At 37.6% G+C, this 25,920-nt stretch overlaps 1 protein-coding gene across 4 annotated transcripts in view; it reads right to left on the minus strand.

Annotated features, from left to right (window-relative positions):
- Window positions 1-25,920, minus strand: part of POC5 (POC5 centriolar protein) — a 62,641-nt gene that overhangs the window by 35,617 nt on the left and 1,104 nt on the right. For 3 of the 4 annotated variants that reach the window (XM_020998407.2, XM_020998408.2, XM_020998409.2), the window contains exons 2-4: window positions 16,644-16,738; window positions 11,393-11,534; window positions 4,720-4,803 (exon numbers count right to left, since the gene is read on the minus strand). In XM_020998407.2, coding sequence (XP_020854066.2) covers window positions 4,720-4,803; window positions 11,393-11,534; window positions 16,644-16,727 — 310 coding nt within the window. In that variant the 5' untranslated portion in view covers window positions 16,728-16,738. Of the gene's footprint in view, window positions 1-4,719; window positions 4,804-11,392; window positions 11,535-16,643; window positions 16,739-17,627; window positions 17,792-25,920 lie in introns of those variants that run through there. The other variant, XM_020998410.2, reaches the window with a different exon arrangement.

Below are 25,920 nucleotides of genomic sequence, written 5' to 3' on the forward strand. Positions count from 1 at the left end.
ATACTTTTCCCAGGACACTGTGATAGGCTCTGAGGATACAAACACGAAAAGGAAAAATAATCATTGCCCTCAAATGCACTACTACTGAAGATTCACTGCTGCCTGTCCTATACAAACATGGCAGCTAACAAGACATGCAGCCTCATTACTAGAATCCTGAGAGCAAGATCAGAGTCAATCACACTCCAGTGACTTTCTCTATCATCTTGGGACTTAGCCACCTGTGCATCAGCCTTAAGTAAACCCTCCTTGGAAAGAGAAATTATATACTGGGGTCTGCTTCCACTTTTTAGTGGCATGATAGTAACACTTTCCACATAAACTAAACACATAACACATAAAACATCTATAGAGGATCTGCTGCTAAATGCTGGGGAAAAGAGCAAGAGAGAATGTCTATCTTTCCCTTGAAACAAGACAACCAAGCTACTCATAATATTCTCAGGCTTACATGTCTTCCATATATTAGAAATATGATTTTAATCTCACAAAATTTTAATTTCTACTTAATCACTCAACAGGTTCATTAAATACCCCTATTACATAGTTAAACAGTGTGTATTGTTGATGGCATAAAAAATCCCAAATAAAAAATTTTGGATCATCAGTCTCCTATAGTCAGAGAAAAGGAGATCAAGCTATTTTTCTCTCCACCATGAAATACCATGCAGCTGATTTAAGGCTTCAGCATCCAGAAATCAAGGGGCAATAACAGGTAATAAGTACATTTGAAAAATATTGTAAAATTTATTTTCTATTAGATTTTTAACCAAAATTAAAATTTGTATTTTCTATGGGGGAAAATGTGCATAAAGTTCTACTCTGATTCCTCATTGTGACAAAGAGATACTCTTAGGTTCCTGAAAACTATACAAGACATAAACTCTGGCATCTTCTACCAAGATCACAATGCTTTAAATACAATCTCAGTGATAAAGTAAGTCTGCTATTATCTCAGAACCAAGCAGCCAAGTTTATTGCCAGTAGGTGGTCTTCTAGGGGATTTAGGTCTTTCGTCACAGCAACCTATGAAAGAAAAACTAAACGTATCTCTTAGACCCATGTGGTCCCCTTCAGCAGGGATTGTGGTTGAGTGTGGGAAAGTGGGGCAGGGAGTGCTAATAATCACACTTTTTTTTTTAGCTCATTTACAAGGTCAGCTGTTGGTGCTCTAAATCCTTATCTGGTTAACTTAATTGGCATCATTGAAAGAAGTGAATCATATCAATACCAATATTTTCACAATAAAAGAAAAGAGAAACTAAGTTGGACTGCTTTTTCTCCTGTAAGGGATCCATGTCTTCTTATGCTGTGTGATTCTCGTTCACATTCTTCAAAAGACCCTCCAAAGCAGACCTGAAAATCTGCGTCTTCCTCAAAGTCCTCCCATTTCATGAGTTACTAGTGCAACATTTTGCCAATCCACCTGCTCCCTCACACTTGGAACTATGCTAGTGGCCTGTCCACCTTTCCAATCATACATTTCCTGGATGATATCTCTTATGCTACTTCTTGTGTGCTGTTCATAACTGGAAATAAGATGAAGCCTACTTGTTCTTAGACTACATCTTCCCACCGGCCTTTGGGTCACCTCCAATTTTGATTTTTTTTGCCTTTTGATGCCTCAAGATACACAAATGTACAACATCACTAAGAGAGCATTAGGGTTAAAAAAACAAGTTTTTGTTTTAGAGAACAGTTTGGGTTCATTGTGGGAGTGAGGATGACAAAAATGCCAACATAATCTTAACCTGCATCATTAATGATCGTGAGGAACAATAACCTTCTTGTATCCTATGCTGCGTCTACAACACTGCACGCATTTGTGTTGCCACATGCCACAGACAACAGTGGAGAAGTCTCTCTTACAGGCCTCTATCCTTCTGTATACACTCCTGAGATACAGGGCAACTCCTAGACTATACACTTGACCTTTATTCTTCGGACTCCAGAGACCAGCCTACCTGTTCTTATTCTCACCTGCTAACACCTGTTCTTCCACTGGGCTTTTTCTCCTTTCTGACTCACTCTTGAATGGAATGGATTTTCATAAGTTTTTGCCTTAATCTCCTATTCTTGAAACACACACACACTTTTTTTTTCCTCCCAAATTTAGGAATTTATATATATTTAAATATAGTTACAACTAGTAACTACAGGAAAATAAACAAGGGTAAAAACAACAAACATTTGCTATAGGACCATGACTCTTCTAACTCAATTCAACAGCCTACCATCTTTGTAAGGTTTTGTGCTAGGCACTCGGGAAAGACAAAATGACACAGTTCTTGCCCTCAAGGAGCTTACATTCTATTTGAGGCTACAACAAGTACAATGGTAGTAATCTGAGGAGGGGGAGAGGAATAACACCACTGTTCTTGTCTTGAGAAAAGAGTCTTGCATGTATTAGCCACATCTGACTGAACGACCAAAATGTTAGGGAATCTGGAACCCATATCATATGAGGAAGAGTTGACAGCTGGAGGATCGAGGGATGTTTAGTTTAGAAAAGAGAGGGAACCGTACTAGCTGTCATCAAATCTTTGGAAAGCTGTCACAATGTAATTTGTTTTGTACCAATCAATAGGGCAGAATTAGGACAACTGAAAACAGGTATATCTCATTTTATTGTGCTTTGCAGATATTGCATTTTTTACAAATTGAAGGCTTGTGGTAACCCTGCATTGAGTAAGTTTATCATTTTATTATCTATGAGGAAGTTATCATTTTTTCAACAGCATGTGCTCACATTGTGTCTCTGTGCCACATTTTGATAATTTTCACAATATTTCAAACTTTTCCATTATTATTATTATCATCATATCAATGATATTTAATTGTGATTGTTTTGGGGCTCTATAACCACACCCATAGAAGACAGTGAACTTAACTGATAAATGTTGTGTGTACTGACTGCTTCACCAACTGACTGGCTGTTCTCCCATCTCTCTCCCTCTCCTTGGGCCTACCTTTTCCCTCAGACAGAACAATATTGAAATTAGGTCATCTAATAACCCTACAATGGCCTTTAAATGTTCAAGTGAAAGGAAGAGTAAATCGATGGCAAAAACTTCATTATTTTAAGAAGTTGCCACAGCCCCCTCAGCCTTCAGCAACTACCACCCAGGTCAGTCAGCAGCCATCAACATTAAGGCAAGACTCTCCACCAGCAAAATGATTACAACTCCCTGAAGGCTCAGATGATGCTTAGCACTTTTTAGCAATGAAGTATTTTTTAATTAAGGTATGCACATTTTTTTAGACATAATACTATTGTACACTTCATAGACTACATCATAGTTTAAACATAACTTATAAGTTATATGTACTGGGAAGCCAAAAAATTTATGTGACTCACTTTATTGCAATATTTGCTTTATTGTGGTGGTCTGGAACTGAACCCGAAATATCTGAAGTATGCCTGTAGAAATCAGGGGAGGCAGATTTCAATTCAACATAAGGAAGAAATCTCTGATGATTAGAGCTTGTTAACAATGAAATAAGCTACCTTCTGAAGTAAAGCATTCCCTTTCATCAGAAATGTTCAAGGGGCAGCTAGGTGGCGCAGTGGATAGAATACTGGCCTGGAAGTCAGGAGGACCTGAGTTCAAATCCTGCCTCAGACACATAACACTTACTAGCTGTGTGACCCTGGGCAAGTCACTTAATCCCACTGCCTAGCTGGAAAAAAAAAAAGAAAAGAAAAAAGAAATGTTCAAAGAAATGCTGAATAGTCACAACCTTCTCTCTATTAATTCCTATATTGGATTGGATTTTGACGAGAAGGCTTCCTTTCAAATGCTGATTCTATGGTCCTAAGTGATTTATACAAGGTCACAGTAACAGCCCTGTCCCCCTCCTGACTCTTAAGACCTCAGTGCTCTTTTTGTTATACCACATATGACACTTAACTCTTAATTGAGGGTAGTCCATACTCTCAATATATAATGTTTGTAAAACCTTAAAATCTTAAAAATGAGTCCTTAAGGGGCTGGGGGAGGAAGGAATGAGATACTATAATATTTTAGAAGGTAGAATTTTAATGTTTTCATTAGCTTTTGATTTTTGTTAATTAAAAACTATTCCCAATGACCAAATTTTGTAACTACCAAAATTTTATTTTAGTATCTACCCTCCTCGACTTTACCCTTAAGAAAATCAAAATGTCACGTGACATTACTTCACTTATTAATCATTTCATAATAACATTTTAAATATGAAAACTATAATTGAAATAAGCCAGCAACAGACATTTCAAAATGCTATCACTCAGTATTAAGTACTCCAGGCAATGCTAAATCCAAAAGCAGTTGCATAAACTACTCATCAGAATACTTCTGACAAAAAAAAAATCCTTAGACTATATGAAATGATACATAGTGAAGTAAGCAGAACTAGAAGAACAATATGTACAACGACCACAACAATGTAAATTAAAAAAAAACACAAAAAGTCAGATTAAAAGAAATGACCAATATTATTTCCAGAGAATTAACTGATGATGAAATAGACCTTCCTCTTGTTGGTAGGAGAGATAGGGGGAACTCTGAGTACAGAATGTTGTAAAGAGTATTAGGGTTATTGTGTTGATTCATTTGCTTTGCTATTTTTCTTTGTGATATGAGAGGATTCCTTGTTGGAGGAATGAGATATAGAATGAAGACAGGTGAGGAAGAGAATATGTAGTAAAGAAAAAAATCCAACTTGAAATAACCATACCTTCTGCTTTTGAAGTACTTGGATTGTTGATTTCTATGATTCTCCCAGGTTCATTTCTCTGTTCTCTTCCTACGGGGCCCTTTCCTGCAGTAAAGGAGGATAAATGTGATGCATTATGCAACTGGATCTTAATCAGGAAACATGCATTCAAATTCATACTATTTGAAGTTATAATTATGTAAAATATAATAATTAGTTTTAGCTCCTTGGAAATATGCAGTAGGAATTTGAATAATACAACCACTTAGGGGACTTTGTTTACACTAAATGGGAACCAACTTTATACTCCTTAAATAAAATGCTCATACTATAAAATAATTTAATAGTTACTGAAATACAAAAAAAAATTATATACTAAGGCAGCTCACTAAGCAAAACACACACTGAGAACATAGAGATAGTTTAAGCCCAGAATCAAGGAAGAAAGTAACTAATAACTGCTAACTGTTTGGCCATTCACTGGGAATTCAAATAAACTAAGATACTAATTTAGAGCTTGAAGGGACCTTAGAGGTCATCCACTGCCACCTTTTCATTTTAGAGAAAAGGAGACTAAGGCCCTCAGTGGAAGCAACTTGCTCGAGGTCACAGAGGCAATTATCCCAGGTCTGGTGATTTCAAATCCAGTACTCTTTCCACTATACCACAATACCTCTTGTCATACCAATTAATTAGTAAACAAAATATTCTTGACTGGAGAAAAAAAAAAGAATTGTGATATATTCCCTTACCAGAGAACCCTGGAATCATGGAATGTTCAAGCTAAAAGGAGCCTTAAAGACATCGAGATGAAGCACAACTTTGGACAGGTAAGAGAGAGGAAGTCCAAAGAGATGGAGTCACCTGGTTTTGGTGGCACAGCTAGCAGTGGCTAAAGGGTACTCTATTTTATGCTTCATTGAAATTGAAAATAAGGTCCAACTCTAAAAAAAAAGTTGCTTACTAGAAACCATATTTAATTTTACTATATATTATTTAATTTTTCTATATAATAGTAGTATTTTGGAATTGGAAGGGATTTCAGAGGCCTCATATTCCTACCTATTCTTGAACAGGAAATCTTCTCTATGACATTCCTGACTTAGGATTATTCAGGCTAGTAGAGGGAGGGAGGGAGAGAGAGACAGAGACAGAGAGACAGAGAAAGAGAAAAAGAGAAAAAGAGAGAGAGAGAGAGAGAGAGAGAGAGAGAGAGAGAGAGAGAGAGAGAGAGAGAGAGAGACTCTCACTACTTGATCACTACACTTCTTTGTTTTTTTTTTTAATCACTACACTTCTAAACTAACTCTAATTGTTTTTCTTTATAGTGGGCCTCAATCTGCCTCTGAAACTTCCACCCATCTCAAGTGCCAGACTTCCAAAATTAAGCAGAATGAGTCCAGCCTTTGAGATTTGGCTTCCAGAAATAATTTTAGACCCCAATTCTGTCATATGATATATTAACTATCCCTCCACGGTTTGTTTCATCTGCAGATTTGATAGTATTATATCATCTAAGCCTTTATCTAAATTTCTGATGAAAATTCTGAATATCATGGCAAGCATACCACTAGACACTCACTTTCAAGATAACATTAAATAACTAACGATTATTCTTTGGATCTGATCATTCAATCAGTTCCAGGTTCACCTTGCTATATGTAAGCAGCCTAATACATCAGAAAGAGTACCAAAAAGGGGAGTCACAGAAACTGAGTTTAAATCCCAGCTTTGCCAATTATTAACTTGGGGAAGTAACCTAACCTTGTTAGGGTTCAATTTCCTCATCTGTAAAACTACAGCATCACACTAGATAAGTTCGTGAGTGCCTAGTAGTTCTAGATCTGAGTTAGGGGTTTTTATTTAGAAGTTATTCTCAGAAGTTCTGTTTGATGTTAAATCTTTAAGAGGCAGTATGGTGTGAAGGATCAGACAATGGACTTGAGGCTGGGAAGGCCTGGGGCCTATGGTAACCCTGGGCATGTCAATAACCTCTCTTGGTCTTATGTTTCCTTATCTGTAAAATGAGGGAGCTCGACCAGATGACCTCTAAGGTACCTTTCAGCTCTAAATCCATAGTCCAGTGATAATACAATCTAGTCTGCGTCTCTCCCTTCTGTCCATATAGGTAGCAAGAAAGACTTTGTTAAATGGTTTGCTGAAATTTAGATGCGCTACAACATTTTCCAAACCACCAGTTTTGCAAAAAAGAGTGACAAAAAAAGATTAATATCACTGTGGGAACACTAAGCCTGATGAAGCTGGCCCCATGACACTATCCTTTCTAAATGTTTTCAAAACATCTCTTTAATAATATATTATGAAACTCTGCCAGGAATTGAAGTCAGGTTTACTAGTCTATAGTTTGCAGAATTCACCCTCTTTTCTTTTTTGGGAAAATAGGAGCATTTGACCTTCTCCACGATTCTTCTGACTACTGAGCTGACAACAGCTCAGTAATCACATCTCTTAGTACTCTGAGTACCCAAGAATGTAGCTTGGCTCAGTTTGGACACTTAGGATCGGTTAAGTGCTCTCTATCCCCTCACCTATTCTTGCTTTCTTGAGTGATGTGGGTACTCTGGAGATTCCTCAGATCCTTTCAGGGGATTCATAGGGTAAAAGCTATTTTCATAACACTAAGACATTCAAATTTCTAATATAAACATGGATATAACCTACACAAATAAAGGCTCTTGCGGGGGGGAGGTCCTCACTAATTTTTAAGTGTGTAAAGAAAGGGGTCCTGAGACCAAAAAGTTTGAGAACCACAGATGTAAAGGAACTATTGATGCTGACTTGTAAACGTGGCTACAGGGTTATCTACAAATTTTAAATTACTAAGTGACACTGTAAACGGGAAAAAAAACTCAGAAGAACCAGGGAAAAAGCAGTTCTGAGAAAACTTTTGGTTGAACCCATGGGAAACATTTAATAGTATTTAGTAGCTGTGTCCTGTGTAAATAGTATTGATGTACATATAAATATTGCAGAATTTTAGCATTATTTTCCCATTTACTAATAATGGGTTTTTGTGGTTTCATTGGTGTAGACATATGTTCCACCTAGGCAGATGTAATTTCATGCCTTTTGATTCCTTGTAATTCTTATTTATGTCTTCCCATAAATCCCTAATTTGTCAATCTTCTATCTGTCCAATGTGCCTATGGCTTTCTACTGCTGTTGCTGCTGCTTCTTCTTCTTCTTTTTTTTTTTTGAGGCAATTGGGGTTAAGTGACTTGCCCATGGTCACAGAGCTAGTAACTGTCAAGTGTCTGAGGCCAGATTTGAACTCAGGTCCTTCTGACTCCAAGGCTAGAGTTCTACCCACTGTGCCACCTAGCTGCCCCTCTACTGCTTCTTAAAAAAAAAAATCACACGCATTCATATCCTATTCCTTTCACTGCTTATTCACTTTGAATAAAATACTTCTATCTTCATTTAACTTCCAATACCTATCTCTGTTCTGCACCAGGCATTTTGGCTATGATCCAAAACAGGTCCCTTACATCCATACCTGAATCACTGAAAAAGTCTTAGTACCTAGAATATCTAGACTTGGGGACTGTAATTCCTGTGGTCAACCTGATCCTTCTGGCATGGCCACTCTGGCTACAGGGCATAGTTATGGTGTGCCCACTGTTGTTGCTGTTTGTCCTTCACTTTTTTTTTTTTAAAGTGAGGCAATTGGGGTTAAGTGACTTGCCCAGAGTCACACAGCCAGGAAGTATTATGTCTGAGGCCAAATTTGAAACTCAGGTCCTCCTGACTCCAGGGCTGGTGCTCTATCCACTGTACCACCTAGCTGCCCCTGTCCTTCATTCTTAAAGAGGACCATGACATCAGGAAGGTGATTCCATCACATGCAAGTGAATTGGATTTAAGTGAGGGAGGACTATGCAAAGTCACCAGCCTCACTCTTTCCCCCAGAGCCATCTGGGTCCAGTGGCTAGATTTAGATCAGGACTACTAGAGATGGCCTTGGATGCAGTAGGAGGTCTTGGTCTTTTTCAGCTAAGGTCTTTAACAAGTTTCGGTTTGACTGAGGCAATGCCCATTCAGTGATTAAGGCTAGGTAAGAAATGAGGTACAGAGTAGCTTCTTTATCTAGTTTAAAAAAAAAATCAATCTGGGAGGGAAAGACCCTCAGGATTTCTGGCCAAAACAGAAATAATTGCTATTTAATCACTCTGAGCCAATCAGGGCCCAAACAATGACCAGGTGGGGCTTGGCTTGGGACCTACTGTTTGTTGGCTATTAGGTCACCTGCAGAGATATTGTGTAAACCTCTAAGATACCTTTCATTGTTACATAATTTAAGAGAGAGTGTGGAATAGTAAAATTAACATTTGACTAGGAATCTGGAGTCCAGGATTATAATTACCACTCGCTAGTTATAATCTGACCTTTGGTTTTTCCATCTGTCATTTACTAGTGCTTAATCTCTCTGTGCCTCTGTCTCTTGCATCTGTAAAATGGACATAATACATGCCTTCATAAGGCTATTTTAAGGTCAAATGAGAAAAAGAGCACTTCAGAAATATAAAATATCACATAAACACATGGCAATGTTCATATAATAATGACATATTACATAACACAAACTGCAGAGATACAAGCACGGCATAGTGGATAGGGAGCTGGCCTTGGAGTTGGAAAGACCTGGACTCAATTCCTGCCCATTACCCACATTGGCTGGGTGATTCTGGACAAGACACTCAACCTCTCAGTGCCCTAGGCAACTCTCTTGTACTATGAAGTTGTTACAGAAGGTGCTAACTTGCACTGGTAAAATGAACTGCTAACACCAATGAAATAGGCCTGGTCTATACCAAAAAGCAAAACACGGAAAAAAAGGGAAAAAAAAGAGTAAGCACAGCTGGGTAAAATCTGCAGGTAAAACAAATTAATAGCTCTTAGAAAAGCCAGGAATGAAATACTAATAGGCCAGGAGGCTCACCATACAGATCTCTAAGACTAGGTTTTAATAAAAGATTCCGCTGGGATTTTCAATAACCAAACACCTCTGGGAGGTATCTAAGCTAATAAATGTTAGGGGCAATTAGTGGAATAATTACTCAATCCATTTTTAAGTCTGTATATTATGCTTCCTTAAATGTGTTACTGTGCAATCAAGAGAGAAAAATAAAGGAGTCTGCTCTGACTTTACTCCTAAACTATACAGTGGTGAATAAAAATTTCTTCAAAAATTGTAAAATTTCTGAACATGCGATTATGAAAGATAATAAGTCTAACAGTTTATTTCATTGCATATTTATGATGAATCAAAGAAAATCAAAGGAAAAAGTTACATGATAGTACAACAAAATTTTTCTTTATTCAGGATTTGAATATCTCTCTACACACCAAAGGATTTACTGGAAATAGAATTAAAATAACTAAACTGGAATCAATCTCCAAAAACTTCATGCAAATTCTATAATAATTGAACAAATTTTTTTCTTTCTTTCTTTTTTTCTTTAAGGCAATTGGGGTTAAGTGACTTGCCCAGGGTCACACAGCTAGTATGTGTCAAGTGTTTGGTCTGAGGCTGGATTTGAACTTAGGTCCTCCTAAGTTCAGGGCCGGTGCTCTATCCACTGCACCACCTAGCCACCCCATAATTAAACAATCTTTATGTTATAATCCTATTACAGAGGTAAAGAGGAAATATTAAAGTACTTACGGGTGATGAATATGCAAAGCATTGGACTACAATTACATTACCAATATTGAGACCCTGCTGCTTAACTTACTGTTTTGCAAACATACATATATAGATAGATAGAGTTAGATAGAAAGACAGTTTTAATACTTTTTCAGCAACTTAAGTCATTATCATCATCATTATAAGAAAGCATTTATCGAATACCTACTAAACACATGGAAAAGTGATATACTCTCTGTATAAGCAAAGTTAGCTCCTAACCTGCTCAGGGAAAAAATTTTCATTATGAGTACACATTTTAAAAATAAAACAAAGTTGTGGATTGGTTATGTCAGGACCTTCACCCCAAGACTATCCCTCTTTTTACTCCTCTCTTTTCTTACTATTAAGAGACACCTTGATTTCCAGAGCTAAGGCCAGCAAGCAAGCTGTGCCCTGAGCTTGACATAACAACAATCCTTTGCACTAAACCTCTGGATTAACTCTGTTGCAGCCAAATCACAGAATTGGCTCAAAACACCCCCAGGTGGTCTTTAAGCTCAGATAAGTACCTGTAGGAACCACTTTCCAGCCATGAAGCCCTGCTATGAATAGACTTTTTGTCACTAGGCAAACTGGCCTCATTGTTGCTGTTACACTTTACTGCCTGGTTCTTTGGCTAGCTACAACTATATGTATTAAGGCTTAGCCTCACTGCCTTGGGTCTCCTCAGTCTTAGAAGATACCCTAGCACATGTGTTTAGTTTCCCACCTCCAAGAGAATAAAAAAGGCTTTCTGCCTATAACTTCTGTGAGCTATTTGGTTTTATTTTATTTTTCAGAATTAACAGTTGGTGTATGACCTCTGTGGCTCTTTGGTCAGAGTTGACAGTTGGTAACCTCTGTGGCTCTTTGGTCATTTATTTTTAGAGTCTGACAGTTAAGAATCTAATTTCATATTTTTAAAATATATACTCAGTGATAAATTAGTTAAGTAAGTATTGTTCATGTGTGGTAATCTTTTAAATTAACGGTGCGTTCTCTCACCTGAAGTGTGTGGCTCTTCAGCCACTGCACTCAATAACCTGTCATCTGTTCCCCCTAATGACTTAGGATATGACTGCTTTGAGGTAATTGCATCACTCTTTGGTGTCACCACAGCATATCGAAGCAGCTCTTCATATTCAGTCTATAAGAAAGCAGTCACAAATAATATTAAGATGTGATTATGATTCAAACATTTGTTTTTAAAGAAAAAAGTCTTCTACCTCAATATGTTAAAATGACATTTATGATAAGATTTTTCATTAATCATTAGGGCTATATCATAGTAAATAAATTTGTTTTGTAGAAAAACAAATTTTATCTATAAAACCACCCTAACTTTCTTATGAAATAGAGTCCTGTGTTTCTGAATACTTATATCATGCCAATTTAATGATGACACAACCTAGACCTTGCCCAAGAGCACTCCATATAGAAGTGGCTTATTTACAACTTGTCAACTGCTATGGCTGTCACTACAGCACAGAAAGGGAATGAATCCGCTTGTATTCCACACTGCCATGTGTGAAGAAAAGTTGTCCTCTCTTTTTAAAAAAAATTTTTAAAAATTAATTTTGTTAGATATTTCCTAATCAAATGTAAAAAATTTTAAAATAATCATTTAAAAAAAATTGAGTTCCAAATTCTCTCTCTCTCCTTCCTATCCCTCCCTACTCCTTAAGGGCAAGAAATTTGATTTCAATTATACAAGTGAAGTCATGCAAAACATTTCCATATTAGCTGCCCTATCTTTTTCATCAAAGTAGAAAATCTCTTGAATATGAAATTTAAGAGCTATGAAATTTTACTTTGTATGAAGTAAACCTGACAGCTATTTCAATGCCTCGACTCAATTCCCTGCAGAAATGAACCAAAAAGAGACAGTCAAAAATTCATTTAAAGAGTGCAAATTGGCTTCAGAGTACACAACTTATTTGGTAACCTGAACTATCTGGAATAGTCAAAGAACCAGAAAGACAAAATAGGTCTCTGATAAATTGAAATAGGTGTCACAAAATCTAAGCACTTTACTAAAAGAAGACCCTCAGGTACTGACTCAGAGCCTGCCTATTTTTATAGTTATAAATACTAATCTGGCAAGCTTGACTACATCATTGGTAAATTTATAGCAGACTAGAAGCAGTGAGGGCAACGGGAAACAAACTGTTACAAACAGGCACTTAAAAAAGGAGGATGAAGTAATAATTCAAGGGATGAAATAGAAAAACTTAAAAGGAATGTGGCTTGTAAAAACTAAAGCAGTTTGGATAATTTAGTCTATGGGCAAGGAACTCTCCATATATCCTCATGGCTTCTGAAGGAACCACTGCATTATAGCAGATTACAATAAAATTCATATTAATAATAACCCTAAGTCCTCAAGAAAAGTTTAAAGAACGGAAGTATGTAATTCACTTTAGAAGTGTTCCCATAAAAAAGGTTTGATATTTGCTTTTAATATTTTAAAACAATATAAAAAAGATTTACTTATATGAAATGGCCCATTTTAAACAATGCCAGATAAAGTATTATTATGTTATAGGAATGTAGTTTCTGAGGAAGGAACTTGAAGATAGAGGCACGTAAGGAATCAGAAATCTCTACATCATCTCTAGGAAATGGTCATCTGATTTCTATTGAAGACTTCCAGAAAAGGGAAACTGACTTCTGAGGCAGTTTGTTCTACTTTTAGACATCTTTCATTCATTATTGGTAAATTTGTCCTATCAATCCTAAATCTATAGCTTCCACCCATTTTTCCTAATTCTGTCCTCTTGGGTTACGTAGTATAAACCTAATTGCTCTTCCACATGACAACCCTTCAAATATTTGAAGACAGTAATGATCTCCCCATCAAAGCTTCTCTTTTTCAGACTATACATGTCTAGCTTCTTCTACCAATCCCAATATGACACGAGATGGTTTCCAGTCCCTCACCATCCTGGCTAGTCTCTTCTGAAAACACTTTAATTTGTCAAAGTTCTTCTTAAAATAATAATAATAATAATAATAATAATAATAATAATAATAATAATAATGATAGCTAACAATTATATAATACTTAATATGTTGGTAGGCACTGTGCTAAGTACTTTATAATCATTATCTTATTTGATCCTCATAGCAACCCTGGGAGGTAGGTGCTGTTATTATCCCCATTTTACAGATGGGGAAAACTGAGGCAAACAGAGTTAAGTGACTTGCCCAGGGTCACACGGCTAGTAAATTCCTGAGGATGGATTTGAACTCAGGTCTTCTTGACTCCAGGCTCAGCACTCTATCTACTGCACCACTGAGCTACCTTGAAATGTTCCTAGTCAGAATTGAAAACAGTAAATATTCCATAGCTGATTTCACCAGGGTAGAGTTTAGTCACCTCCTTGATTACAGAAAATAGGTTTCTATGGGTAAAGCCTAATCCTAGCTTTTCTTTTACTGTCATGTCAAAATGTTAATTCTTATTGAACCTAGAATCCATTAAACTTTCCCAGGCCCATAAGAGGGCTTCTGGACTATAGAGATCTTTTTGAAGGTTATGACTTATTTTGGAACAGTGATAAGGAAAGTGGTATGCAGAATTATGAGGTATTACATATTAAGTGGAATTCATAAGGCACAGAACACCATGATTCAATAAATGAGTTAGCATTTTAACTTTTTGAAGCTAAGAAGTACTAGATTCTCATACCCTTTAGCTTTCTCAAGCATTTAGGTATAATACAATAATCTACTAGATGCCCCCAAACCAAGTCACCACCACTGAAATTGACTAGAACCTCCCAGGAAGACTGGCTACTCACACTGTGTAATTGATCCAGGGGTGTCAATAAAGCTGCTTCCTCTTCTACCTGGTCTCTTACTTCACTGGTTCTCAACTTCTACAATTAGAGATCCCTTCTTTCCTCTTAAAGTGATTTTGCTGTCTATGAAGGTGAAATACGCCTGAAATTTATAAGTCACTTAAGCTTTAGTGAGCACAAGGTAATTAGATTCTTTTCAGCCAAACAGGAAGATGAACAGAAGAAGAGGGCTCTGTTTATGCAACACTTCATTTTCTTTACAACATTTTCCTTGTAGTATTTTCCTCATAACAACCCAATGAAGCAGGTAGCACAGGTGGTATTAGCCCAATTTTACTAACAAAGAAACTAAGTCCCAAGGAGGTAAAATGACTTACTAGAAAGCAATGCAATGAAAAACTGTGAAGTAAAACATTATTCTGAGCTGGCCTCACGCACAGTTCAAATTTAACTCTACCATTTCCTTAAATTGTTCAATAACACAGGTCCATCTTCCTACCATTTTTCAAATATCCAAATCAACAACAGCAACCAGGAGAATAATTTCAATTTCCCAAAGATCTTTCTGTAGCTGTTGTTCATTTCACAGAGCCAACGGGGACTCCTCTCTACATATCTGTAACCAAGTCTATGCATTTGTAGAAGCTACAAAACCTACACGCTACACTGGGATAAATGAACAATGATAAAAGTGCTTCCTTTTCAAATTCTATTTTGATGCTGTTTTTATTGGTGCTACTGAAGCACAAATCTATATTTAGAAATTTAGAAAAGTAAAATATTTTACATAAAGTCACATCCTCCATAGTCAATGTATATGATCTCTCTACTGGATCCCGTGTCTTAGACAGCAGAATGTGTTGAATGTCATGGCAACAGAGATCAGAATGTAAAACTGGAACATTCTTAGAATTTGTGGCATCACAATTTTGAGCTATTTGGCACTTTTACGATTTTCATTTGCCCTAAAAGCCAAAGTGGCATTTTAGACAGAGCTAAATACTATCTTCTTATAAATTTGTTTCCATATAATGTATTATACTATCTCAGCACTCTTGAATCAATCAACAAGCATTAGGTGCCTGCTATGTGCCAAGTACTGTGCTAGGTTCTCCCAATTTATCAGTTTAAGCCCCCAAAGAGGGAGAGAGGAGAAGTAATGCTGTTTTCTGAAAAATTAAAAAAACAAAACAAAACACAGACATAAAGTTTAATGGGTAATTTACTGAGCTACAAATTATAGTAGTAGATAAAGCTCTACAGAGGTAGACTAAACCAGGACTCAAACTAGTTTGGATCAAAGAATTTAGAAGGTAGGTGAATTTTCCATCTTTTTAGGGATTCGTGGCTTAATGAAGGCAAGAAAAAAAAATGTTCATGTGCTACCAGTCAATGAGGTTAGTTAGATTTTATGTGTAAATGAACATACACAAGAGAACTCCCTTCCCACCTTAGCTTGCTGGGGTTTCTTTTCCTCCCTGTAAATGATGACTTTCTCTCTTTTCAGAAGAAAAATGTGGTGAACTGAGGATTCCTGACTTCTCCAAGGAAGTTGGAGTAGAGTCACCATCAGAGGTTCATTCAATAAACACAAAGATAAAATAAGACACAGGTCCTTCCCTCAGAGACCTAGAAATCAAGTAGGGGAGACGAGACTCCTATACAAATAACTACAGACTAAGTAGAATGTGAGGGGTATGCAGAAGTATAAGAAAAATACTATGTCAGATTCACACGGGTAGAGGTCCTTTTTGGCTGGAGAGGTGTGGCAGAAATCAGCTGAGGCTCTTCACATGTGCCTACCCTCACCAATGAAATGAAAGAATTTTTAAAAGTAGGGAAAGGAGAAGAGAGCAACAGGTCAGACAACCTCATACACAGCTACTTGGTAGCCATGCCTTGGAGGGCTTTGAACACAAGGGAAAGGAGTTTGTATTTCACTAGGTAGACAGTGAGGGGGCTCTGTCATTTCTGTATTGTTCATTAGAAAGATTACCTTGGCAGCCCTATAAACATGAAAGTGGGGAAGTGAGGAAGAACTATTGGAAGAAAAAAGACTCTTAATACTGATCAAGTAAAAGGTAATTAAGGCCTGAATTATAGAAGTAACAGTGGAAAGAAGGGGACATAACAATATTGCTGAGTTAGAATGGAATCAACATATCCCCCTGCACCTCTTTTCACACATGCCTGCTTTTCTCCCTCCTGTTTTAAAAAGGACAACTGTTTCTCCTGGCTGAATGGTAGGAGTAAAGCTCCTCCAATGATACACTGCCACTACGTTAAATACAATACCTATTCCAAGTATAAGATGCCATGATAAAAGTATTAGGTGCTACAGTAACTAAACAGTTGGCATTTGCTGAATTTTAGAATGAACAAATTAAGCTGGCCTTCCTTCACGATTCCTATAAAAGCCATTAAAGGTTCAGATGATATTAACTCTGACCCACCTGAAGATCTGAAGAAACCGAATTGTCTGGATCACTGTCTCCTGGCAAAGCTGGAGCTGAAGCTTTCTCTTCATCTGAGGACATCCTACACAAAACTGTAAAAGAGTACACGTCAACCTTAGTTTCCTCTGTGTTTTTAAATAAAACATTTTCAAGTAAATGTAGTAAAATTCTACATAATAATATTTATGGTCTGTTACACAGAGAGACCACCACATATGAAAAGTGAAATTTTGTCAATCCTAAACAAGACTGTAATTTTGTCAGTGTGGGTACTCTTTCCAGTGACACAGATCACACACCCTCTGAAATTTAGTAAAGAATTCTGAAGAGATAGAGAGGTTTATTACCAAGCAATCAACCTAGTGACCTTTTGTGACAGTGCGGAGAGTTCTTAAATGACAGATATGGAGTTTAACATTAGGCTTGTATTTGAAACTTTTCCAGCTCGGCAAGACTTAATAGAATTAAGCTGGCATAACCTTGAGAATATCCATATCACAACGAGGCACCAAAGTAAGGACAGTACAGAAGTAATAATAACAATAATAATATGATAAATAAGAAAAAAAAATTCAACACAAGAGACAACACAAGGCAATACGTAGTTAATATACAGTTAAAAGCATAGTAAAGGAACTAAGCATTCCAGTGCAGTTGTAATGGGGAGAGAGAATCTGTGGGCTTTAGATGCATGACAAAGTAGAATTTAAATTGGGTCTTGGGGGATAGGTATCATCACCATCTCATCAGTAAGATCTACAGTATATTACTCAGGATATAGATAGAGATTTCTGATTTTGTCCATTTTAGTTAAGCATTCAACCAAAGAAGCCCTGAAGTAGCTAGTTCAACAAAAGTCAAAGCAGACTATCATGTCTTCTAAAATGAAAATTCAATTCATAATAGATGGCGTTCATCACTAATGGTAGAAAGGAAGAGAAATTCCACATTGATACCAATCAGCAAAACTTTATACTTTACCATCAGAATAAGTAGGAGGTAGGTAGCTCCTTAAATAGCCAAACTAATTGTAACATGATTCTTTAAGGCCATTTTTTCTTATGTCGTTCTAGACCTGGGTTGGAATTTTGTAGACTCAGGTTAATACCAGAACAAGCTCCCAGAGGAAGTGAGATATTTTGCATCTTTGATGAAAAAAAGGAGAAATCTTTTTCATTAAAGGCAGTGACATATGTGATTGTTATATAGTAACCATGGAATCCTTTATGAAGCACCTGCTGTAAGCCAGGCACTGTGCTAAGTGATGGGGATACAAAAAAGAGGCAAAAGACAGTCCCTGCTCTAAAGGAGCTTACCATCTAATATGGAAGACAACATGCAAACAAATATATACAAAGCAAGCTATATACAAGATAATTACGAAATAATTAACAAAGGGAAGGCACTAGAATTAATAAGGTTTGGGAAAGTAAAAGATGGCATTTTAGTAGGTACTTAAAGGAAGCCATCCCTGTGGGCAGTACAGATCAGTAGGCAGTACAGAGGAAGGGGAACGTTCCAGACATGGGGGACAACCAGAGAAAATGCTAACAGTCAAGAGATGGTCTCTTATTCGTGGAACATTCAGGAGGCCAGTGTCACTGGATCAAAGAGTATGTGTCAAAGAGTAAGGGGTAAGAAAAGTAGAAAGGCAGGAGGTTGCTAGGTTATAAAGAACTTTGAATGCCAAACAGAGCATTTTGTCTTTGCTCCTGGAATGAATAGGAAGCCAATGGAGTTTATAGAAGGGGGGGTGACATGACTGGACCTGAGCTTTATGAAAATCACCTTAGTGGCTGATTAGAGTAGGGAGAGATTTGAGGCAGGCAGACCCAACAGCAGGTTATTACAAGGGTTCAGGCATGAGGTAATGAGGGCTTGCACTAGAGCGGTAGTAGTGTCAAAGGAGAGATAGAGATTTTTATATATATACATATATATATAAAAGCAATGTTGCAAAGATGGAAATGACAGGACTTTGCAACAGATTGGATATGGGGGCAGGGAGAGATAGTGAGGAATCCAGGATAACTCTTGAGGTTGGGAGCCTAAGGGATTGGGAGGATGGTGGTATCCTCTATATTAACAGGGAAGGTAGGAGGTAGGCATAGCTTAGGGGGAAAGACAATGAGTTCCATTTTGGGCACATTGAGTTTAAGATGTCTACTGGACATCCAGTTCATGGTATTTTAAAGGCATTTGGAGATGAGAGGTTGGAAGTCGACAGAGTTTGAGGCAAGATAGGTAGATTTGAGAATTATCAGAATAGAGATGGTAATTAAATCCATGGAAGCTGATGAGATCCCCAAGTGAAGAAATACAGAGGGAGAAGAGGGCCCAGGACAGAGCCCTGATGGACATCTATGGTTAGAGGGAATGATCTGGAAGAGGATCCAGCAGAGAAGACAGAGAAGCAGCAGTCAGCTAGGGAGAATGAGAACCAGGAGAAGGTAAGTATCCCCAAAACCTAGAAGACAGGATCAAGGAAGAGAGAGTGAGCAACAGTGACAAAGGTCACAGAGAGGTCAAATAGAATGGGTATTGAGAAAAGGCCATCGGATTTGGCAACTGAGAGGTCATTGATAATTTTGGAGAGAGCAGTTTCAGTGGAAGCATAGCAAGTAAACTAGCAGTGCTATTCAAACAGTGGTTAAATTCTAGAGTTTCTAGTTGTGCTATGCCAAGGGACACATTTTGTTCCAGAAGTGATTTTGCCATTTATCTGGCTGGTCATACAAATTCAGACTCTCAAAAACAGAACAGGGGTTAAGATAAGGGAAAGGATACAGTCCTTCAATTTGAAGTTGATCATAAGTCTTTCAGTCTCAACACAGAGTTGTAGAAAATCAATGAGCTTTTCAGTGAATCCAAAAGTCAGTATAACAAACTTCAACTAAGGATGATGGGAATTGTTTCAAACAGTTCAACTACATTATTATACATGTTCTTATGTCCTTTAAGAACGATGAACAAACACTTTTCATGTCTTCTACTACTGTGTTGGGAAGAGGTAAGACCCATTTTTCAAAGGAACTTTGGGAGTAGGTCAATTAGTATCTTATAAATGAATTGCCTCCTTTCCCTTTCCATCCTAGAATCATAAGAACACCAAATATATAAGATTAATCTGGCAGAGTGTGCATAATTACATATCTTAGTCTTGTCTCGTAAAACAGGAAAGTAATTTGTCATAGATGTTCCTTTGAGTCAACTTAAATTACCATAGGAGCCACATATGAGACCTCTTCTGTTCTCCTTAGTCTCTCTAGGAAAAAAAAAAGTAAAGAAAAAGAAAGATGGGATCTGACTTTGTCTAGGAGTGGATACCTTTCCCCTTTTTCTGAGGACAATGACTACTTCACACATTCATTCTACACACATTCAAGATCTCAGTGATTGTTTGTAGATGACTGTAATGTAATCTTTTTGTGCCATAAGAAACAATGAAAAGGTTTCAGAGAAACCTGGCAAGGACTTGTGCAAACTGATACAGATTGAAGTGAGTAGGACCAAGAGAATAATTTATATAATTACAACAATGTAAATAAAAGCAACTTTGAAAGGTTTAAGAATTCTAATCGATGCAATGACCAACCATGCTACCCACTTCTTGCACCTTGAATGATGGGCTCAAGGTGCAAAATGATAGATTTTTGGACATGGTCAAGGTGGGAGTTTGTTTTGCTTGACTATGCATTTGTTAAAATGGTTTTTTTTCTTTTCTTCATCTTTTTTTTAAACCTATTACTTGTCCCTTCTCTCTCCTACTGCCTATTTAAAAAAAAATCTTTTAAAACGACAGGAGAAAAAAAAAAGAAAGCAATACCAACTAGCAAGATGGCTTTTAAAGTTACATACTGACTTATTATGTTAACTTTCCTTAAAAGAAAAAGGAAGGAGTATGTAAAAGGGATTTATAGTTTCATGTACAATCCTTTTTTCCTATGTGAAGTTGTATATGGAAGTGCTCATTTTATTTGGTGTTTGTTAAGTTCATAATAATAATTTTTTAAAAAAAAATTGATGTCCCAGTGTTTGGGGTGAGAAGACAGGAAGGAAGTCTTCTGTTTGAAATTATCATGTATCAATCTTCTGGGGCTTGTTACTTTTTCTGTTTGGAGATGACTCCTCCCTCCAGCTTTAAAGTCAGGAAATTTAAAGGTTATAGCAATAGCTTCTCACAGATTCTTCTTGTGTTCCTGAGCTGGTTACTGTGCATCCTGTTTTAGAAACTAAGTAGATTTCATACTCATTTCCACTTGGCATAGTTTTATCTCAAAAAAAAGGTCTAATAACCATAATTTTCAACAAATCTCTGATCCCTTCCATTAGAAAATATATCAAAGCTCATTAGGCCCACTGTCACATTTCTTTACAAAGCAGTTTTTAGGGGGCAGCTAGGTGGCGCAGAGGATAGAGCTCTGGCCTTGGAGTCAGGAGGACCTGAGTTCAAATCCAGCCTCAGACACTTGACACCTACTAGCTGTGTAACCCTGGGTAAGTCACTTAACCCCAACCGCCACACCAAAAAAAACCAACAAAAAAACCCTAAAAAGTAGTTTTTAGTTGATATGTCTTCATTTCTGCTCTACCCACTCATACAGTTAAAAGGGTAAAAGGGACCTCAGTAGCTATCTAGTTTAACCTATATCTGAAGGAAATTCCTCTATAACATACATGACAAGTGATCATCCAGTCTTCCTAGAGAACTCCATTAAGGTGATATCAGTGAAAATGAAAAGGAGAACCCAGAAGCAAGAGCCATAGGAGACTTAAAATAGATTGGATTTGGGAGTGGCATTAGGTAGAGAGGAGAGCAGCCCATTCCACTTTTGGAATGTTTGTTAAGGGAGTTTTTCCTGACAAACTTAAATTTGCCTCTTTTCAACTTCCCATCCATTGCTCTTCGTTCTTCCCTTTGGGGTCAAACAAGAGTAAATCTAATCCCTCTTTTACATGAGGATCCTCTGAATATATGAAGATAGTTGTCATTTCTTTCCTGAGTCTTTTTTAGCTTTAAAGTGCTCAATTCATTCAACCAAATCTCTTTTTTTCCCACTGAATATGACTTTAATGATGGTACACAATATGGGATTCTATGCTTCTTCCTTACTGCAGGGGGGCATTGGGACAAGGACTATGTATGGGGCATGAGATCCCCAGTACAGGGAAATAGGTTAGGCATGTGGGTTCCCTGGTGGTGGAACTCCTCTTCTGGCTGAGGACAAAGATCCATGGCTTTTCACTCCATTCCTTGAAGGCCGTGAAGACCATGAGATCTACTACATGTAACCTTACTGTTCATCATATAAGGAAATGAGCTTGACAAAATGGTCCTTGAGACTAATACCAGTGCCAGCATCAAAGGCAGAAGAGTGAGTGTCACTGTTAAAATCACTGGATACAGCCTGATTCTCTGTGTTGCCCAAGATACTCTTCAAGAGTCCTTGGATGTCTGCGTTGCCATTTTCTTGCTATCATATTTGGCAGGTTTCTCTAGGCAGCAGGTTAAATTCACAACAAATATGTTGGAAGCAGGAACATGGAAGGTCTTGCCTGTGAGCTTTCCATTCAGCTGAAAGGATGACTTTGCCCACAGGCTTAGCGGCACCAGTGGTGGCAGGGATGATGTTTTGGGCAATGCTATACCCATCATGCCATAAATTGCCATAGGGGTCATCTACTGTTTTCTGGGTATAGTAATGGTGTGATTATAGTCATGAGTCCTTCTGCAATGCCAAACTTGTCAATGACCATGGCCAGGGGGGTCAAGCAGTTGGTAGTGCAGATAATATTACTGACAATTATAAGGGAATTATCCTATTTCTCATGGTTTGCTCCCATCAGGAACATAGGGGAATTAGCAGAAGGGACAGAGACAATGACACACTTTGCTCTACCCCATAGTGGTAAAGACACCAGTGGACTCTACTATATACTGGGCTCCAGCATCTCATCACTTAATATTGGCAGTCATATTCCTGGAAGATAGTAAAGGCTTTTCCACTGATCACCAGCTTTGCTCTGCCTTGACAGTACACTTGAACTTTCCATGAGTGGAATCACATTGGAACATATGAACCCTGTAGCTGAGGTCACTGATAGCCACATTGTCCGTTCTGTCTGAGGTGAATAAAGCTCTGGTTACCAGGTGTCCAATGAAGCCAAATCCATTGATTCTGACCTTCACCATCTTCTCTCAGGGATGTGTCTACAGCAGCAGATCTTGGTACTGAGTTTCGGAGAAGAGCTGAGAGCCTCAACCAATTCTCCTATGAAAACCTATAACAATCTGTATTCTATCTACCAAAGGTGAGAGTCTTCCCAGAATTTACCATTTACCCCAAAATCCTCCAAGGTCTTTTGCTTCCATTTTGTTTAACCTTTCTATACTAACTGACACTAGTTCGTGAGTAGTCCTTCCCTGGTTCTTCTTCCCTTTTCTACCTCTTAAATGTAGGTGTTTTGCTGGTAAACTCTCTATTCTATTTTAATTCAACAAACAATATCTCTTGTATCTGTGTCCTTTTCATTTTCATGGCAACTACTCTTGTTCTGGCCCTCACAGCCTTTCATTAGGATTACTGCAAAGTTTCTTCACTTTCAGCAGAATCCAACTTCTCAGCTCTTTAATCTACCTGACACAATATTGCCAGATTAATCTTCCTATAGTAGCACACTTCCAATCTCTCGTCCATAATGTTTCCCCAGTGTCTACAAATTAAAAGTCCAAACTCTTGAATGCAGCGTTCAAGGTCATCTAAATAAGTTCCCAGTTTTTTTTAAAGGCCTCATTTCCTACAACATCTTTAAACATACACATAAACTCCAGCTAAGCTGCATTATTCATTTTACCCTAAACACATCTCATGTATTCCCCACTTCTGTCATGGTATCACCTCCCTGATGTCATAGTCCTCTTAGAGAAGAAAGGACAAACACCACCACCACCACCACCTTTGTTCATGTTATTCTTTCTGCCTGGAATGCCCTCCCCCACTGCATCTATCTAAATCCTATTTGTATTCGAGTCCAGCTGCCATACTGTTTCTTACATGAAAACCTTCCTGTGATCTCCCTAACAGTAAAAGATCTCTTCCTTCTCTAAATCTCTAATGCACTTGGTTTATATCTCTTATGCTACCTTGTACCATAGGCATTTGTCTACTAGCAAAATGCCTTGTTTTATATTTTCAAAAATGAATCTCCCAGTTGATGACTCTCCTTTATGTGCCAGCCTCTCTAAACATTTACTAATCCCCTTTTCATAAGGAAGATTAATCTGGACTGTATGGCAGGCATTCCTGATTTCATTTCCTCCTGTCTCCTCTGTGATCTGACTCCATCGATAATTCTCTGCCTCCTCCTCTTTTTCCCTTCTTGACTCTTATTCTTCTCCTGAGCTCTTTTCTCACTTTCCTATAAATATGGTCGGCTTTTTTCATATCCTAAAAAAGTCTCTCCTTCACCCTACTGTGATGTGCCATGCACCCAAGGTATCGTCTTTATTCTCACTGCTGCTAAACTTCTAGAAAAAGCAGACTATGCTTGCTGCCCCTACTTCCTCATTACTTTATCATCCTTCAATGAAATCTGGCTTCTGTATCTATGGCAAGAGAAACCACCCTCTCTGAGATCAGTAATGACCCCCTTATCACCATATCTATTGGTCTTCTTTCTATTCTCATCCTTGGCTTCTCTCTTTATAGTAATAATAGCTAACATTTATACAGCATTTACTATTTGCCAGGCATGCTAAGCCCTTTACAATTACTACCTCACTCTCACAACAACCCTGGAAAGTAGATGCTATTATCTTCATTCTACAGATGAAGAAATTGAGGCAAATAGAGGATAAATGACTTTCTCAGGGTCACAAAGCTAGTTAGTGCCCGAGGCTAGATTTGAACTCCAGTTTTACTCTAAGGCACTCTACACACTGCTTTGTGATATCTGGGTGTCCCTAGTATCTGAACTATGAACTATTCCTTTATTGAAATTCCTCCCCTTTCTCTTCCATCCTTATGCTTCTTTCTTCTACTTTTTCTGCTCGTTTCTTCTATTATTGGGGGGGGGGGAAGAGGGAGGTGCCACTTTAATCTATTTCTGCTCCTAAAATGTAAATATTTCCCATGGTTCTGTCTGAAGACACTCTTCTCTCTTCATTCTCATCTCTCACTTGGTGATATTACCCACTCCCAAGGTTTCAATTATCCATGTACATAAACACACAGACTCACAGACATGTCCATCCCACCAACGTCTTTGCTAAACCTTAGTGCTTTATTTCAAACTGCCTGCTAGATGTTCTTCCAGTACCTCAAATTTAACATGTCTAAAATGTAAATTATCAAAGTTCTTGGTTTAAAACCCAGAGCTATGACTTGCTAACTGCATTATGATCTTGGGTGAATCTTTAATCTCTCTGGGTCTCAGCATCCTCAACTGTATAACAGGGACAATAACAATAACATTGTCTCCTAGGACTGTTGTTAAGGATAAAATGAGATATTTGTAAAGTGTCTTAAAAACTTTAAAGTATTATATACATGTTAGACATTACTATGGGAAGGAGAAGGAATGCAGAGTACTCACATCTTATTTACCATGTTCCCAATACACTTATCACTGGGAAATCTCATCATCTTGCAAAATCCAATCAGCCTAGTTACTCACACCTCATCTTCACCCTCTGCTCCTTTGAATGGAGGGTAGAGACATAAACTCCTCCATTTAAGACAGGAAGACATCTCATTTCCCAGCCCATCTGCATTTATTTTGTATTTCTTTGACTTTTCTCCACCATGCCTCGGCACTTTCACTCTTTCTCCCTTCTTACCCCACTCCCCATTCTGATTTTCTTTTTCTTTTTAATTTTTAAAAAATTATTTTTTGTTTTCAACATTCACTTTCATAAGATTTTGAGTTCTAAAATTTTTCCTCTCCCTTCCCTCCCCCTCCCCCAGGTAGCATGCAATCTAACATAGTCAGCTTTTTTGTGTGTGCCTCCCCCTATAAGTCTGTAAGGTCCTAAAAGGCAGAGAACTCTGGGTTTTTTTTTTTCCTCCAGATTTGTATCCACAATGCCTGGCAGAAGTAGGCTGCCAATAAATGATTACTGATTATGGATTATTGGGAAATGTAGGTGATGTAATATCAAAATTTTATTAAAAACATCAAAAGGAAGGAAACAAGCATTTATTAAGTGTGCCTACTATATGCCAGGCAGCTTTATAAATATTATTTCATTTTATCCTCAAAACAATCCTGGGAG

Source organism: Phascolarctos cinereus, unplaced genomic scaffold (assembly GCF_003287225.1).
Source record: "Phascolarctos cinereus isolate Bilbo 61053 unplaced genomic scaffold, phaCin_HiC Scaffold_4;HRSCAF=312, whole genome shotgun sequence".
Classification (NCBI taxonomy): Eukaryota; Metazoa; Chordata; class Mammalia; order Diprotodontia; family Phascolarctidae; genus Phascolarctos; species Phascolarctos cinereus.